Source organism: Schistocerca serialis, chromosome 3, assembly GCF_023864345.2.
Source record: "Schistocerca serialis cubense isolate TAMUIC-IGC-003099 chromosome 3, iqSchSeri2.2, whole genome shotgun sequence".
Classification (NCBI taxonomy): domain Eukaryota; kingdom Metazoa; phylum Arthropoda; class Insecta; order Orthoptera; family Acrididae; genus Schistocerca; species Schistocerca serialis.
The window spans coordinates 423,597,001-423,617,356 of record NC_064640.1 but is presented as its reverse complement, the minus strand read 5'-3'; the positions used below and the strand labels follow the sequence as shown (position 1 = coordinate 423,617,356).

General features: G+C 36.7%; 1 protein-coding gene across 1 annotated transcript in view; it reads left to right on the top strand.

Annotated features, from left to right (window-relative positions):
• LOC126470304 (protein unc-79 homolog) overlaps nt 1-20,356 on the top strand; it is an 857,658-nt gene that overhangs the window by 580,146 nt on the left and 257,156 nt on the right. Inside the window, exons 36-37 of the mRNA XM_050098074.1 lie at nt 2,175-2,272; nt 16,733-16,901. Coding sequence (XP_049954031.1) covers nt 2,175-2,272; nt 16,733-16,901 — 267 coding nt within the window. The remainder of the gene's footprint in view (nt 1-2,174; nt 2,273-16,732; nt 16,902-20,356) is intronic.

Genomic DNA, 20,356 nt, shown 5'->3' with positions numbered 1-20,356 from the left:
CTTAGAACCACATCTTGGGTCCTGCAGGCATGCTTCCTCTTCCAGCTAGCCAGCAGAGATGCACCTGAGTGCTACAGACTATAGGGTACCATATCATGTAAGTGATGTGTTGCGTTGGCTATTTAGGATCGGCAAATGTTGATCGTTGACTGCTGAAGAAAATTTATTTAATGTAGTTTATAAAGTAGTGATGAGAATGCAGTTTCTTTGTAATATGCATGTTACACGAATGTCAATATAGATGGTATTGCTACTGGATGGGGTGACGTTGGCAGTGTCTAATGATTGGCCATATTTCCTGTTTTTAATGTTTCCTCCTTGCAGCAGATTCCCAACTCAGAGTTTTGATGACTTCCATGGAAGAAGAAGGCCATGACAATCCATAAAAGGGTCACAGAACAAAAGATATTGGAGTTAGTAGGGCTGCAATTAGCTGTGTATATTTGGAATACACTTGTCAAGCAGACAAGGAATTGTTTAAAGTTGTTTCCTGAGTGTAAAAAGTTATTATATACATGTGGTGTATGAAAGAAGAAAAATCCTCTCATTTAGTAGTGTGCAGAAAAGCAGTCTATTGTTGAGTTTTCAGCACTCAACAGCATGTCAAAAAGGAGAAGAATTTAATGGTATGAGGTGTACACAGTCTAGTTGGATGCCGATTTGGAAAGAGAGAGAGAGAGAGAGAGAGAGAGAGAGAGAGAGAGAGAGAGAGAGAGATTTTCAAGTCAAGATGCAGGAATTAAAAAAAAGTGTTTTGACATTAGCAGGTAATGTACTTCATTGCTCAGCTAAACTGTCACAGAGATACCTGGGAAACATTTCAAGACCTGAGACCAAATTCATGAAGGAAGAAATATATAAGATGATGTCCAGTTTGAGACAGTCATCAGGACTGCCTGATGATGGCAACAAGTCAGCTTATGAAAGTATCACATCATTTGGATGATGACACCTAGGTTAATTCATTTCGAAATCATCATATACCAGGGAAGCCTAAAATTACACATTGAGAATCGAAACATTATAAATGACAGTATGTGTGCTGTAGATATTTGCATTTGAAATGTGCCTGAGTGAGTTGGTTCAAGTAGTTCACGAGACAAGAAAGATAGTTGGCTCAAGGAACAATACATAAAGAACTGTGAAATTAAAATTTATTCTGTACCTCCTTCTGAACAAAAATGATTCATCATCTGCTAAAAACTGAATATTCGTATCAGGTTACCAGGGTACCACTAAAAATTATGGCTGCAGTGATGTAATACTTGTAGTTAGCTGGAGGACATCAATCAATGAGGAAGGGAAACTGTAGTGAACTGTAATGAATAAAGAATGATATTTTCACTCTGCAGCGGAGTGAGCACTGATCTGAAACTTCCTGGCAGATTAAAACTGTGTGCCGGACGAGACTCGAACTCAGGACCTTTGCCTTTCGTGGGCAAGTGCTCTACCACCTGAGCTACCCAAGCACAACTCATGCCCCATCCTCACAGCTTTACTTCCACCAATACCTTGTCTCCTACCTTCCAAACTTTACAGAAGCTCTCCTGTGAACCTTGCAGGACTAGCACTCCTGAAAGAAAGGATATTGCAGAGACATGGCTTAGCCACAGCCTGGGGGATGTTTCCAGAATGAGATTTTCACTCTGCAGCAGAGTGTGCGCTGATATGAAACTTCCTGGCAGATTAAAACTGTGTGCCGGACCGAGACTTGAACTCAGGACCTTTGCCCTGTAATGAATAAAGATCATAACATGTAGATAGGTGGTAATATCTATAACATGAACTGAATGTATCACCATTTTGTATCATGCCTTGATACACTAGCAAGTAACAGTATTTACAAATACATAAAAATATAAGGCTACTTCTTTTAAATTGTAATCTTCCCAATTTGTCCCATGACATGGGTTTCAGTGACAAATTAAACATGTTTTACATATACAAATATGTAACTGCTATAAAATGCTGTCTTTCATGTCTGTAGATGCTTGAATCTAATCTCAAATAGCCATTTATAAGTTTTTACTGATCATTTTAAAACCATCATGATAGCAAATATTTTATGAGTTCTGAACAGCATTGCTACAGCACCATATTATTATTATTATTATTATTATTATTACTATTTTTTCTTGTCATCATTAATATTTTTCTTCTGTTGAAATATTTAGATTGCCCGAATACACCAGACTTGAAGTCAACAGAACTTGAAACATTTGCAAGTACTATATATTTGAGACAAGACAGTTTTGAGAAATCAGAAACTCAGGTAATAATTTGGTTTTACTTCTCATAATCAGATAATTTTTTTCTGCTTTGATGGTTGTAATAATGATGCCATTTCTGTTTTCTTGAATGTATTCCTCGTGACCTACATTTCTGAGCAATTAATCTAGTTTGTAACTGATACATCTATCCATCATGTTATAACAATCATAATGAGAATATTCTATTGTCTAATTATGTAAAAATTTAGTCTTTTGTTAAGTGTGTAGAAGACTTGTCAACAACAACTAGTAAAACTGCATAATGTGGTAAATTAAAAAATTGCTTAAGAGATAGTAAAATATATGTACTGGTACATAATATTAAAATCCCAAAGTTTTATATTAATATTTCTAACATATTAGTTTACTGGAAACAAGGATTTTTCATATTATTAGCCTAAGGTAATGCCATCAGCAGTTAAGATTTTTGTTGTTCAGTAACACCATTTCTTCACAAAGATGGAGACCAATTTTCTAAGAAGCCTTGCTACTGTCATACTGGGGAAGTTTCTTTGCTGTAATTTTTATAGTTTGTTCTTCACATTGTGATGTGGAGACTGTGCATAGAGTTTTCATCTGTGAGTGTAACACATTAATTTTCTTTGTTGTTCCTAGAACTCTATACATGATGAAAATGGTTAACTATGAATAACCATTTTTGCAAGGAATGTTTCATGTTTATACATATATTAGTATTTGTGAAAATTGTAACACCAAGAATGATAGATGCCACTGACGTGAACTTAATACTATAGTTTAAGGAAAATGTCATAGATGTCACTTGTCCAAAGCAGTCACCACCACCAGCCCTTTGAGGAACTCTGGCATTGGGTCTGCTGATTGGGTAACATTCATGATATTATAAGAATGACACTTTGGTCCTTAAGTACAAACTGATAAATGTGTGTGTAGCTCAGGGTATCACGATTCTATGTGTTGGTAATCATTCTAGCACACAAAATAAAGCACCAGTTTTTTTACCTTCAAGCAGCACTTTCAGTGCAATTTTGGAAGTTATTGCTGCCTTTCTTACTTCATAACTGAGAACCTGTCAGCTTCATTCTCATGACTTACATGAATTTTATAGAAAGAAATAAGTTTCCCGTTAGTAAAGTACTGTACGGATATGTTTAACTTGCATTGTCTACTGCGCCCAGCGGCCCAGTAGGCACTGGTAACTGAATATGTAGCATTGAAGTCTGGCGATGGAAAAGTCTCTGGTTCAGATCTCACACATCATCAGTAAACATGGAACTATTAATCAGCAGGTCTTTGGTTCAATGTCACATTAAGACAGTAACTTTTTACCCTCAATTCTAGCAACAGTTTGTTAATGTGAGAGACGCCAAGAAGCTCCATAGTAAGAACTCCATGTTAAACTGACTAAGCTAGTTATAACTTTAAGTTAGTATCCCCTCTTAGTGCCATTTGAGAAGGTACCTTCCCAAAGCCTGGCTGACTCCAAACCTTCAACCTCCTTCCTCCAACTATATCCACACCCACAATCAATTACCCCTTGAAGCAGTCACCTACAAACAAATTCATGGTAAGTAATGGGCACCCACATGGCACATCCTATGCCAATCTATTCATGGACCATCTACAGGAATCGTTCCTAACCACCCAGAATACCAAACCCTCACCTGTTTCAGATTCATTGATGACATCTTCATGATCTAGACAAAGGGTGATGGCATCCTGTTCTCATTCCTCCAGAACCTAAACCCGTGCTCCTTCATTTGCTTCACCTGATCCCCGTCACCCTAATAAGCCAACTTCCTTGATGTTGACCTCCACCTCAAGGTTAGCTATACTAGTATATCCATCCACATCAAACTTACCAACCACCAACAATATCTCCACTTCAACAGCTGCTACCCATTCTATATAAAGAAGTCTCATCTAGACAGTCTAATGACCCAAGGTCTTTGCATCTGTAGTGATGAGCACTCCTCCAAATGTGCCAAGGCTCTCTGACTAATAATTACTCTACGAACCTCAACCAGAAACAGCTCCCCATGCCTTGTCTCTCCAGTCATCTACCACCTCCCACATACCCACTGTCTGACCACAAAGGAGCACTCCTTTCATGACACAGTACCACACAGGACTGGAGAAATTTAATTACATTTCCTGCTTGGGTTTTGATTATATCTCATCATTCCCTGAACTGAAGAATAACCTCCTTACTATCCTCCCCATGTGTCCCTACAGAGGTATTCCATCACCCACTGAACCTACACAACATTCTTGTCCATCCCTACTCCAAATCACCTCATGGTGTATATCCTCCCAATAGACCTAGATGCGAGGCCTGTCCCCTACATGCTCCCACTGCCATCTACTCCAAACCTTTCACAGGCATTTCCTACCCCATGAAAGTCAGAGCTACCTGTGAAAGTAGTCATCTGATCTATTGTACAAACTAAACTGCAACCACTGTGCCAGTTTCAATGTGGGTATGACAACTAACAAGCTGTCTCTCCACATGAATGGACACCTTGAACTGTGGCCAAGAGACAGCTTGACCACTCATTTGCTGAAGATGTGGCCCAACATGATCTGCTTCACTTCAGTGACTGCTTCACAGCCTGCATAATCTGAATCCTTGTTACCAACATCAGCTTTTCTGGACTGTGCAGGTGGGAACCCTACCAATAACATATCCTTCATTCTCACAACCCCCTGACCTCATACTTCATTGGTCCCTGTCCTCCAGCAACCTATCCCCTTCCCTGCTTCCACTCCAGTGCTACCCACTTCTTCTATCCAACCAATACCCTTACAAGTCTCATCCCCCTCCCTAATGCTCTCCTCTACCTCCCGACCCAGCAGAGCCTCTTGGTTCTGTACCTAGCAGACTGTCCCTAGGGACGGATGGCCTTTGTAATCTGGTCCCTTCAACCTCCACAAACCAACCAACTGTCCCCACCACAGCCCTGTACAACCCCACTGGCAACACAGCATCCTACCCCACCCGTAAACCTGCTATCGATCCCCATATCCATGCCATGCTTCCTCCTTTCCCCCATCACCCACCTCAGCAGATGGCTGCTCATGCCAGACGCAATCACAGTCAGGCCCCAGTGCTCTAAGACAGTGCCCATGTGATTGTCAGTTGTGCTTGTGGGAATGTGTGTGTGTGTGTTTTCTATTATGGAACAAGAACCTTTTTGTCCAAAAGCTTAAATTTTGAGCAGTCTTTTTCTTTGTGCCTGTTTGTGGCTCAAGGCTTCCTCTATGTCGTGAGTGACAATCTGTCATTTTCTTATTGAAGCATAAATTATGATACATATTATGATTTGCAAAATTTAAACCAGATACACTAATTGATTAACAGATAGTTCCAACAATACATCCTTAACCCATTTACTGCTGCAGTCATCCTTAGTGCATGCCAAATTGAATGCTGAATTCTTGTTATCTACCTGCAATGAGTACCTAGAATTTAGGATAGTATCATGTGCTGTGTGACCCAAGTGGCCAACCTTGCCCTTTGTTGCATATTTCTGTGTGAAATCTTGTTGCTCACATTTCCTTAACATTAAGACAAACTAAATACCATGACTATAAAAAAAAAATATTTAAACTTTCTGACTCTGAAGCTTCTTAATAAACTGATTACTATAGTGCAAAAATCACAGAGATATTATAACTGTTTTCCTCTTGAATAATTATTTATTTATAAGTCATGCAGTTGTCTACATGTGTTATCTATGACAAAATTGTAGTATCATTACAGATTCATTTCTGCTGTCCCCATTTCCTGATCTATAATAAAATTGTTGTATCAGCCCGTTTCCTGGTTGGTTGATAGGTATGTAGCCGATGGAATTCTGCTACATTGGAAACAAAATAGTCCTAACACATGATGGATGAAACATGAACATAAAAAGCAGGTGTTTTCGGGCACAGATGGGCATCCCAGACAAAAAAGAGTCTACTAATATCAAATGTCAGCCTTAATTTGAGGAAGAAATTTCTGGGAATGTATGGTTGGAGCAGAGAATTGTATGAAAGTGGATCCTGGACTGTGGGAAAACTGGAAAAGAAGGCAACTGAAGTATTTGCAATGTGCTGCTATGGAAGGCTGCTGAACATTACATAAACAGACAAGATAAAAAATGAGGTTTCCACAGAATTGGCAAGGAGAAGAACATATGTAAAATATTGACAAAAAGGATGGGCAGGATGATAGAGGGTAAAAGCTACTAGGGAAGACTGAGACTGGGCTATACACAACAAATAATTGATGACACTGAGTGCAAGTGCCACTCTTAGATGTAGACATCAGCACAGGAGAGGAATTCATGTCCACACCTATGCATTAGCTCACTTTCCTTTCAGTGATTCCCAATAAACACATTTGGAAAATGCATCTGAGTAACCATCGAAGGATTCATATCAGCTTCCTCAGTGAACTTATTTTCCAATCTTTTCTTATAGGTTCTTTTTTTTCTCCCGGCAATAGCTGAAACTTTTTTATAGACTTTTTCACACAATTACTGCCTCATAGAGTATATCAGAAATTAAAATGCATATATTCAGAATCTATAAAATGACATTTCTGTACAATTTCACAGTCCTACGCACTGATCAGCAAACATAAATTCCATGTTTATTTCTGCACTGGTCTTCCTGTCAGTTTTTCTTCTATCTCAGCAAGCTGATGCTGCAGGTTGTCACCATCCAAACTTTTCTTGTGGTACACAGCTTGATTGTCAAACATTTTATCAGTTGACAGAAAATGGTTTGTCTTTGATTCAGTTTTTCCTGTTGCATCAGTTCTTACAATCATAACCACATGTTGTGGTTCTGTGACTGTGAAGTCACAGAAACATATTTGATCTTGAGTACCAGCTTCAGGTTTGAAAGCCTACTTTGTTTCAGTGGAATAAGTTGTTTGAAGGATAGTACCCCTTTCATCAATGAAAAGCTTTTAATGTGAATAAAATTCACTGTGGAATCCCGTTAAGTATTTCCCTGAAAATACCCCAAATTTTTAATGAACTTTTCATTGAGTATGGGGAGATTTGTCGCCAAAGTTCAACATTCTGAACTGTTAAACAAAACTGAGCTAGAAGATAATTTTGTAGGAAACCAAAGTGTGAATGATATTTCCTGCAATACTGCAGTATGCAGCAGTAAAACATATTTATAAAAATAGAGATAAGCCAGCGACCTATTATTATAGACCCATAAACCTCATTCTATCATTTTCATTATCATTTTAGAATGTAGTTTACAAAAGAATACAGAATTACTTTCCTGACAATAACCTTTGAGCAAGTGCACAGTTTGGATTGTGTTGAAGATCCTCTACAGAGAAAGCACTTGTTGAAGATCCTCTATATGGAAGCACTACGTGAGTTCTTAAACACTCTTGTCATACTTTTTTAAAGAAATTTCTGCCATTACTATTCATTTATTTCACACAATCATGATTATGGTATTATAAACCAGTCTAACGTGCAAGTTGAAATGCCACAAAGTGTCTGACATACCCAATTGACAAGTTGTTTTGATGATGACATGTCATTTGGACATGTCAGACACTTTAAATTATATTGCAACTTGCACTTGAGAATGGTTATAAAGCCAAAATAATGATTGTGTGAAATAACTGAATAGTAATTTACAGTCAAATGGCAGAAATGTCTTTCAAAAAGTTCTATGTGACCGTGGTCCCCCATAAAGATAAAATCAGTAGCAGGTGTTATAGAAATAATCATAATAAACTGTTGGAATTTCTGAAACTGTACTAAAGCCTTTGTGTGGATCATAAAATTATCTTAAGGAAATAAAATATTATGTTGTTAATCACATTCATATTAATATGATCATGTTTTCACGTTGGGTTCCTCGTGTCTGTCTTACACCTATGTTTGATATTAATTTAAATCATTGGACACAATAGCAGCTGTACTTCTTGTTCTATTAAACTATTTGGTACATTCTGTTCTACTTTTGAGAGCAAAAATTGAAAAGTCGCTCTGGCATTTCCTTAATTTAGACTGTATTTGTAGTATTCGTCTTTTGTTGTCTTCTTAGTGATGTTTGTAATCACATGTTGTTGTTTTCTTGCACTTTCATAGATAAATATTTACATAAATACTTTCAAACAATGGAATGTAACAATATTAGAGAAGGAAAGTTGCTACTCATCATATAGCGGAGATGCCGTGTCGCAGATACGCACAACAGAAAGATTCTCACAATTATAGCTTTTGGCCATTAAAGTCTTTGACAACAATACACACACACACACACACACACACACACACACACACACAAATTGCACACACAACTGCATTCTCAGGCAACTGGAACCACTGGTGGTTCTGAGACTGCAGTTGGGTGTGCGAGCCACATTTGCATGTGTGTGTGTGTGTGTGTGTGTGTGTGTGTGTGTGTGTGTGTGTGTGTGTGTGTGTGTCTGTGTGTGTGTCTATTGTTGACAAAGGCCTTAATGGCCAAAAGCTATAACTGTGACAATCTTTTCGTTGTGCCTATCTGCGACTCAGCAACTCCACTATATGATGAGCAGCAACATTCCTTCTCTAATATTGTTCCATAAATACTTTGTAATATAGATATTTCAGTGCTTTGATTTTGCCACCACTCCTTTGATTGTTGAACAGGAAAAAAAACTTCTATTGCAATACTTTATTTACAGTAGCCATTCTTTTCCGCACTTATTTCATATACTTCTTGTGCACACAGAATTTTTGTGTCATTCAATAAGATCTATGATCTCTGAAGCTATTTAGGGAACTTTAACTATTTTTTCATTAATTTTGACTTGTTATAGGGCTTCTAATGCATTTTCTGTCAAATTCTACATAACCATTTTCTCCTTCAGTATCCTGAGTGCTAATTCAAAATCAAATTCATTGTTATACTGTAGATGAATTTTTCCATCAGAATACCACAGAAACTTTACAATGAACATGCAGTAAGTAGAAATTTTATGTTTCTGTCTACTACATAGGTCACCAAATACCCTACAAACTTTTCAAATATCTACATCCTTTGAATGTACAAATTAATGGATCCATAATCACCAACTTCTCTTCTTCCAGCTTCTGCCACTATCAAAGATCATTTTGTTACTTCTCTATATATTTTTTCACAGTTCTTTCATATTTTCAACATGAGTTTCAATATCAAAACTAATCTGTATTCATTACCTAATTTAAATGAAACTATAGTCATTTTCATTACAAATAGTTCTATTTTTCACAGAAAACAACATGGGAAAACTTTGTCTTGGATACTGAAGGTGTCTTTCATAACATATTATGACCATTAATGTGTCATCATAGATAATTAGTATTTTATATTTACTGATAAAACATTATCATTCTTAACATAATTACTCTGGGGCATAAATTGAAGCTTGACACTAGCCTTTAGCCACTGACACTTTTTTTTTTTTTTTTTTCACCAAACTAAGAGTTTCTCAAGTCAGTAAATGTAAGCTCACAGTAACACTCATGCTTCATGAAATGTAGAAGTCATTTGTAGATGGAACAGAAATACATATAACATTCATTCTTAACATAAAGAATAAGTAAACAGTCATGGAGAAAAAATCTGAAAGCTTATGGAGGAAAGAGGTATTATTTTATATGCTTGTGTGTAGTAGAAAATATTAAGTTTTGAAAATGTTCCAGCTTGTGTGTCCTACTGTTTTCTTGTCTTCTTGTGCATTTGTATTTGTATTTTACTAATCTCATAACATACATTTACAGATCATCTTATCATGCTGTACAGGAGACTCGTCAATTTTAGCCTTATGATATACATAATTTCCTCTCACTACTTTTTACCAGTGCAGGTTGATATTGGACACAGTAATATTATTAAATTGTTTTTCTTATGATGTAACAGTAGATTATCTATATATATGCATACAATGTCATACACAATGCTGTAATATTAAACAGTCACACTATTCAAATGATGATTTCATCATTTATAAATTACTCAGTTGAATAGTAGCATTTTCCATCAGGAGATCATATAGTTTTCTCTTCAGTGAACCTATCTCCATGCTCAGTACATCACTACCCTTGACTTTATTGTAATTTTTCATTCCCATGTACAGGGGTGTCTGTTGGTAGAGTTTTAAGCGATGTTGTGGAAGCATGAAATTTTCTTACTGTCTAGTGTTGTACATATGTTTGAAATGGTTTTCTTCTGTTAGCTCAGGATTACTATGTCTTTGAACTAATAATTGCAGAATTTTCTGCTAAAACTCTCCTAGATCTTCAATAATAGTACAACTGCACTCAATGTCTATAATTTGTATGTTTAGCTGCCTTTGACATTTTCAAATCATGGTATTTCCTACAAGGCTATGTAGGCCTAATGATTGTGAGAACTTATGTATGTGACTCCTCATCAGCCGTATACCAGTATTACATATTTAACTTGAACTTCTAAATGCACTGTGAATTGTAATATTCATATAATTCAATCATTCTGGTCATAAAAGGAAATACTGGTTAGTGTTTTCATTAAATTTAATTCTGGTCTGATGGTTATTCTGTGTTACAGAAATTTTCACATATAGTTCTGTCATAACCTTTCTGAATGTAACCCATAACGAATACAAAATGCTGCTGTTTAGCATTCACGACACTTCTAAAATGACTCAATTGACAGCTGAGGTCTTTCTTTGCAGTAATTGACATTTACTTTACACATTAATTGAAAAACACAAGTTTCTTCACGGTAACAGTACTATACTAGGTTCATACTGTAATAGTATATTCTGCCTATGCAGCTACCTCAAATAATTGCATTTCCTCTACCCTCTAGCAATTTTCCCATGCAAACTAGAGACAACAGTGTGGCACCACTGTGCACAGTGAAGGAAGAGATCTTTATGAGCATGCTTGAATTTTGTCCCCACCTTCCATCATGTCAGTCACTGCCTGTTAGTCGCTGAGTGAGGTGCTACACAACGTGTTCATAAGGTTACCGATTCCCTCAAGATGACTGAAGATGTTGAGTAAAGATACTGCATCAAATTTTGTGAAATGGTTGGTGATTCTCAAAGCAAAGCAGTTCATAAGATTCAGCAGGTGTTTGGAGAAGATGCAATGGGTGTAATACAAATTAAGGAGTGGTTCAACTGATTCAAAAATGGCCACACATCAGCGGAGAGTGACCAGTATTCTGGCAGGCCCCAAGCTGCTCAGAGTGCAGCTGTTGTTGAGGATGTACAAAATTTGTTGATGGCGGACCATCATTTGACCATGCGGGAGATTGCCCAAGAGGTTGTTGTGAGTGAAGATTCGGCACATGGCACATGCAGTTTTGCATGATGGTTTGAACATGCACTGAGTGGCTGCAAAATTCGTGTCCAAGTTGTTGTCGCGGGAACAAAAAGACCCCATTTTGATGTTGCACAGGATCTTCTGAACCCCACCAACACTGATCCTGGGTTTCTGCACACTGTGATTACTGGAGATGAGTCATGGGTGTACAAGTATGACCCAGAAACAAAAAGACAGTTGTCGCAATGGAAGCATCCCGAGTTTCCAAGGCGAAGAAAGTGTGGCAGGTGCGAAGCAAAATCAAGGTGATTCTGACTATCTTCTCTGATGTCCATGGAATTGTGAATCACGAATACACACTGGAAGGACAAACAGTGACAAAGGAGTACTATCAAAATGTTCTCTTGTGGCTCCATTACACAATTCAGCGCAAAAGACCAGACATGCGGACGGCGAAAAACTGGCAACTTCATTACGACAATGCCTCCACACATTCATCCCACTTGATCCAAAATTTCTTGGCTGAACATGCAATTACAGCCATTCACCAGCCTCCCTACTCTCCAGACATGGCTCATTGCAACTTCTAGTTGTTTCCAAAATTGAAGACACCACTGAAAGAATCCTGTTTTGAGAGCAGAGAAGAAATAATGCAGAACATGACAATGGAACTGAACACTGTTCCAAAAGAAGACTTGCAGAGTTGTTTCCAGCAGTGGAAGGATTGGTGGGCTAAGTGTGTGCTAGCACAAGGGGCCTAGTTTGAAGGGGATTAGAGTTTGAACCTCGTCAGGTATTCAAAATATTTTTTTGGCCAAAGATCAGATAATTTGTAGACAGGCCTCATATGACTTTGTTTGTCTTAATCAGTAATGATTGAAATTGACCGTTGTTCAGCTTGCAGTAAAGAAATGTTACTTACATTTTCAAGCGAATAGGGACATCTTTTCATTTAGCAGGACATTAATAGTATGATATTTGAGTGTTTTACTTAAGCCACAAACCAAATTGGTTTATGACTTTTCTCATCTTTCTTCTTTACTTTTTACACCAGAATTCAACTAACTGTACAAACTGAAGGTATCATCATGTTACTAACAGACAATCCTTTCATAAGCCATCACTAACTTCAAGCTGAAGGAGGTTTTTGGGATATTAGGTAGTTTTGTAAAAATGTTACTAAAACTACTATTTGTAATTCTGTTAGAGTTGTGGTCAGAAAAAATCCTTTTGTTTGCAGTGACTAGTTTCGAACAAGAGATCCATTATCGAACCATCACCTTCATTGTAAGTATTGACATGTAATACAACCAGTACATTTGCAAATCATCAGAATTTCATGCCAAACAGCATCAGGACATGAGTTTACACATGTTACTCATGATCACAGTTTGTGGCTATTCGCATAGGTAGTGGTTATGCTGTGTATCAATATTTATGATGGAGGTGATGCTCTGATAATGGATGTTATGTTCAAAACTAGTCACCTCAAATAAAGGATTTTTTCTCACCACAGTCTTGACAGAGTTACAAGTAATAGTTTTAATAAAACAAGGGGCTGACCCATTTTTCCTTCATTATGCTGAGGGTTCATAAAAATGCTACTGTTTTTGCAACTTATGCTAATTAATATTAAGTTTACAGAATGCAAATTATTCAGTTAGCATAACTGTAGATATAAATTAATAACCATAGCCCTGATGACAGTTATACAGTATGAGTCCCTAACCATTGCCACCAAGAATAACTCTGAAAGTATGATAGGAGCTGAAAAGTTTGTGGGACAAATGTTGCCTTAGACAATGGAGGCCATAATATGACGTTGGTTTTTTGTTTCTAGGTGGGGTCACTTCAGAGATATAATGCTCAACTTTAATTTTTTTAAATGGAGTTCTATAGTTTGGTACTTATTTTCTGATAGAGGCTATCGAGATGAATCCAATGATGTGTAACAGTAAGGTCTTCGAAGGTCACAAATGTGGCATAAACGTCCATTTACAGAAGGTGTTCGAAGTGATGACCACTGGTATCAATGCAGTGCTGCAGTCTTTTTATCATGGATTGAGTAGTATTCCTCATCACATTGGCACTTGTTGAACCACATGCTCTGACAATTCTCTCTCGCATATCTTCAGGTGTAGTTGGAACGTCTTTATAAACAATGTCTTTTACGAGTCCCCGCAAGAAAAAATCCAGATGTGTCAAGTCTGGTGAACAAGCTAGCCACAGAACATCTCCTCCACACCCAATCCAATGATTTGGGAATTGTCTCTGCAGCTCATTTCTAGCCATCAGCGATAAATGTGCTGGACACCCATTGTGTTGATACCACATTCTGTTCCTTGTTCCTAAAGGTATTTCTTCCAGTAACAGACCTAATGTTTCTTCCAGGAATGTGGTGTAGTTCCTACCACTAAGATTTCCTTTGATGAAATAGGGGCCTATAATTCTGTCCTCCAAAATTCCACACCATACATTCACCGACCACGTTTTTTGGTGTGCAGGCTGCCGCAGCCAACGTGGATTTTCAATTGCCCAATAATGCATGTTATGCAAATTAATATTTACATGGTTCATGAATGTAGCCTTGTCAGTAAATAAAATCGAATATAAATGTGTCATCCCTCTGAATCTGAAGTTGAGCCCATTGGCAAAATTCAGTGCGAGCCATACAATCTGCACCAGTTAATTCTTGGTGGAGGCTGATATGGTAAGGATGATATTTGTGGTGATACAGAACCCAAACAACACTACTCTGGCTCATGCCAGATTCCCTTGCAATTTGGCACAAACTAACATAAGGATCTCGAACCACAGTGGCAAGAGTAGCAATATCCATTTCCTTGTGAGTAATTTTCCTTTGCTGGATATGTTTCTGATGCATTAAATTTATCATACACATATTTAAATGTATGACATGTAGGGTTAGTACATTGAGAATATCTTTCAGCATATAAGTCTCTAGCTCTCACTGAAATTTGTTGGCATTCTCCATATATGAGAAGCATATTGAGTTGTTCTTTGATGGAATACATCATTCACAGTCCCTTGATTTGACAGTACTAGTCTTATGGTTCCTATTAGTGTTGTATTGCAAAATCTTTGAATGATGTTTACATGTCAATGGCACATTAGATGGATACACTGTATTCAGCGAATATTTGCTATTTGCATGATATACGAGAGAGAATTGTCAGGGCATGTGCTTTGATAAGTGCCAAAGTGATAAGGAATACCACTCAATCCATGATAAGAAGATTGCAGCACTGCATTGATACCAATGGTTATCACTTTGAACACCTTCTGCAAATGGATGTTCATGCCACCTGTTTGGCCTTTCTTGACCTTCAAAGACTTACCGTTGCACATCATTGGATTCATCTTGATAGCCACTATCAGAAAATATGTACCAAACTATAGCATCCCACTTAAAAAATGAAGTTTATCTTCATATCTCTGATGAAACCCCACCTAACAACAAGAAACCAATGTCATATTATGGCCCCAATTGTCCCATGCAACATTTGTCCCACAAACTTTTCAGCTACTATCATACTTTTGGAGTTATTCTTGGTGGCGATAGTTAGTGACTCACCCTGTAATTTATTCTACAGAGGCAGTTGAGAATTTGAGCATTAAGATTCAATTTTGAGTTCTCTCGGTAATAGTTTTGTCCATTCAAAAATGAAATGAAAAAACTAAATGCGAGATAAATTAAAAATGTCACAAGAATTTGAGTTTTCTGAGAGACAAATGCCACCAAATAAAATGTGTATCAGGTAAAAAAGAAGAAAAACTTAGAGACATGTGATGGAGGGAGAGAAAGTGATATTGCCAGATTTTAGGAATAGAATATTTATTTATTTACTTACTTATTGCTCCACAACAAGAAATTAGAAGTAGCAGCTGACAAGGAAAATATACATTAGGAACGAAACAAACACAGGTATAGAAAATAAAAGCTCTGTGGATAAAGAGAGTAACATAACAATTAACTTTGTAAATAACGTTAGTAATGTGTTTAGATTAATAAAGCTATAGGAAATTTTTTAAAAGTTCGTGGGAAAAGGGAATAGTAATCAAAACTGAACAATTCAGAATCAGATTGTGATGGAAGCAGATAGAGAGAAGATATAATGCCAGTAACATACAACAGAATCATTTTAAGAATTAAGTGGTTCAGGGGAAGTCACCAGTAAACAGTTGAATTTCAACTTCTCCAACCCTTAACAAATTTTTTGAAAATGATCTGTATGGTTTTTAAAAAATCTGTAAAATCTGTCATAACAGTGACAAGTAAATTGAAGTGTATATTTATAGTAAAAATAAAAATAGTTTCACAATGGACAAAAATGTAATGAAAATTATTTTACCAACTATATTAAACAATATGAATCAACATTTATAGAGATGATAAAGATGGTAAAGTAAATGGCAAACAAGAATTTCATCTGCACTCATGGAAATAAGCAAAAGGTAAAATGATATTTTGTAGGATCTGAATACAGTAAAATAGCTACCAAATTAGGAACTGCAAAATTACTGTAAGTGCAAAATTCGTTATAACTAATATGTCATAGAATCAAAATATAGCAAATATTTCTTTATAAATGTATCAAAAGCAGATGTCAACATAAGTTTCTCCCTGAATCATGTATGTACCTTTGATTTAGGTCATGGGAAATACGAGTTTTACTCAATCTATGAAAAAATTTAGCAAAGCAACAGAGAAAGTAATATTAACTCTGAAATGATTACAGGACAGGATGAAATATGAACTACAGCAACTAATGCAGCTTGTAAAGTAGTTTCTTCTCATCTCCTCACCTTACTAGTGCATTAATTTAGGAGTTATTAGCCATTTTCATAAATTTATGTGTTCAAAACCACATTAAAGTCAGATTGGAGAGTATTTAGAATAATCTTGTTTCTGATAGAATTGACAAATGTGTAATGATAGAGAAGCAAAAAAAAAATTACTTTCATATGAATTTTCAGATAGATGGGAAGAATAAATAAAAATGGTACAAGTCAAAATTAAATGAGGTAGTTTATGATAATTCAGAAAAATTGTCATAGGGAAGGCTCCCTAATTGTTTGTCTCGATCTTAAGGTTGGAAATTGCTATGCCATGAAAAAGTGGTCATTAAAGCTGTTGGTCTTTATATGTTACAGTGTACTTCACCCACAGCTAATCGAGAAGAGTCTACACATGGAGTAAACCTAAGACGTCTTATCAAACAAACTGCAGTTGACTCTCCTCCACCACATATACAAGGGGAATTAGAAGACTACCATTCATCATCCCACAGAATTGTACAATATGACAGAAAAACTCAAATAGGTTTGTTCATTTCATGTTTGTAAATGTTTTCATGTTGTAGTCATTTTCTTCCATTCTGTTGCAATTGCATTTCAAGTTATTTTATTACATATCTACAGGAGATGTTTTATATGGACATCATTTTACAATAGGATAGAAGTGAGCAAGCTGGTATTTTGAAGTTTGCTTCTACAAAAACCTATTAAATGTTACTGTTCTTAAGACCTACCCAACAGCCTTGCTGCAGTGGGAACACTGGTTCCCATCAGATCACTGAAGTTAAGTGCTGTTGGACTATGCTAGTATTTGGATGGGTGACCATACAGTCTGCTCAATGCTGTTGACAAGTGGGGTGCATTCAGCCCTTGTGGGGCATACTGAGGAGCTACTTGATTGAGTAGTAATGGTTCCAGTCTTGTAAACTGACATACGGCTGGGAGAGTGGTGTGTTGACCACATGCCTCTCCATGTCTGCATCCAGTGATGCCCGTGGGCTGAGGATAACACAGCAGCTGGTCAGTACCGTTGGTCCTTCATGACCTGTTTGGGCAGAGGTTTTTTTTTTTTTTTTTTTTTTTTTTAGTTCTTAAGACCTAAAAATAGCATAGAAATGGTCAGAACCATACGTTTCTACTTTCAAAGTCGTTACAGAAATCTAGGGAAAAAACATGTACTTCTTGTAATGTTTGGATTTTAATTTCTGCAGTTGTTACATGCCATATATAAACAGTTTTGAAACCTGGAGCACCATGAAAGAACTGTCTAAAATGAAATTGATACAGATTAGATACAAACCAATATACAGTTTTTTTGCAATAGTTAGAGTATAATCTAAAACCATTACATACTGAAATCAGAGCCTCAAAATTTTATGGTATGCAATCAAAGAGGGCCTTGATGTGTTCCTGGAAAAACTACCTCCACTCAGTTTTTATGTGAGGCCAAAAAACTACCAAATTTGTTACTGTAGGGCAGTGATGAACAAGTTACAGATCAACCTGTCCCCCAGATATGTTCCATACATTATGTTTGAGGCAAACTTGGAGATCAAGGAAATGATTACAGCCTTGTTTCTTTCAGAATTGCTTTTACATTCCTTGTCAATATGGAAAGCTATTGTACAGCTAAAAAAGTGCCATGTTAAACAGCTTTGATGTGTAGTACCTTAGATTCAAAAATCGTTCTGATATATCACTTACTGTTCAGATCATTCTGAAATAATAGAACCTGACATTGAATATTGTTATCAGAGATGCCCCAAACGCCATACTTGGTACTTGTCCATTATGATATTTGGCAGAATAAGTTTCCAGTTTGCTGTTATCATGGTAGCCTGTAACACATTTGTGGCTGTCACAGACAAACTGTTACAGCAGGTTTCACACAAAACAACTAAGATTCGCACACAGCATGCCATTAACTTTATTCACAATCTCATTACTGTCTGAAGCAATTTTAGTATCTGCTTAATGAAAGCTAACATAGTGATATGTGTGCCACCAGTTTAGCTCACAGTCAGCAGCATTAGACCATAAGTGCAGACAGGTCCACACACTTGGCCATGCTGTAACATTGTGGCCACACTGTGGACAAAAAGGTATAATACAGCCTTGTGACAAAGAACAGCAGTTATCCTGTGCTGTAATCACACTGTGTAATTTAGTACCAGTTTCTCATTGTGTATAATGCTCTTCTAATTACTAGCTCAACTAGAGCATTTCTATCATAGCATCACAGCTTGTACAATATAAGTTGTCACTCTTTGACTGTCCCATTTCTCAAAGAACAAATCATCTACCCCCATTTGAATTCTGACAGGCTGATGTTCCCTCTGCTGTGCTGCCAAAGTATACTGGTGCTTGTTGTCACGTTGCCACTTCATTTCATGACACTTTTTTTTCTGTAACACTGACTTTCCCAATCACACAATGGAGGATGTTGTTTGATCTATGTGTATCCTGTTTCTCAAAATGTTCATAATCTGATGCTGATACATTGTTCTAAACATCTGCTTGAATTTTGAATCATTTGTTTCATCTCTTTCTTTGCATTTCAATTTTCAGAAATGTGAATTTAGTTGCTGAAGTGAAAGTAAGTTTTACTGTCATCATTCTTGATAATTTTTTGGGGCAAATAATAAAAATTTTAAATTTGTATTATAAAACATTTCAACCAACATTCAGCAAGAATTGGCTCCAGAGTATTACAATCTGATTGTATTCCAAATTACATCCTTGTGTACCTTTTCCTTGTGGAAGGCAGTGCAAGTGTATGACCCACGGGGGAGTGTAATGGAATTTTGAGAGTCCTGAGCTGGCCGACACTTGAAGATGGACACAAACTACCCAATGTGGAGCATGAAGATTAGGTTAAATTACATTAGAAGTGCCTTTTGTTCAAATGAATCAATAGTGAGGAGCTCCTCCAGGACATAAAATATGTCTGAAAAACAAGAAGACACAATAAATATTTACAAATAAAAACAAATATGCTAGTGTATGTTCTACAGATCATAAATGAAGTGGTCCCCATGGATGTGGATTATGTCAGAAAAAATCTTAAACATATTATTGTTTAAGAGGTTGTAAGTAGCTTGTCTCAAAACATGTTAATATTCAGTACACTGAGGTGCATAAGCTAACTCTTAAGGTATGGTAGCCATCCAACATCAAACAGAAAAATTGTATTACAGCACTTATTTACAATGATCATATTGTTGCAATGAATTTGTACATAAAGACAGAGTTACACTGGTTATAGCATGCAGAATCATTTATGAGGTAATTCTTACAGTGCTGAATCCAGGGTCACATGGGAGGAGGCCTTAATATGTGGTGCAACAGGAGGTGGCCAAGGACTTCACAGTGGTGTGTGTAATGTAATAATATATAATAATTATGTGTTTACATCAGGAGAAATAATGTCCAAGGTAAAATCTTTGAAATAAAAAGAAATAGAGATCATGATAAAATTTCAATGAAGTTATTTGTGCAACCAGTTGTTTATCACTGAAACATTACCTTATTGGCTGAAATATGCTGAAGTAAAACCTCTGTATAAGAAATAAATACCATCAATCTGACTTCAGATTTAAGTCTCTCCAGAATTCTCAAAAAGTTTAGAAAAGGCACTTAACAACAAGGGTCTTAACCATCTGTCTACAGATAACACTTTGTCACAGCCACTGTTCAGATTTCTAAAGCATTCTGATATTGAGAAGGCTGTTTGCAAATACAGAGAGAATGTACTTAATTCATTAGATTATAAATTATTGGCTGTTGCCACAAAATGGGTCAAATCATACACTATGTGATCAAAAGTATCTGGACACCTGGCTGAAAATGACTTACAAGTTTGTGGCACCCTCCATCGGTAATGCTGGAGTTCAGTATGGTGTTGGCCCACTGTTAGCCTTGATGACAGCTTCCACTCTCACAGGTATTCTTTCAATCAGGTGCTGGAAGGTTTCTTTGGGA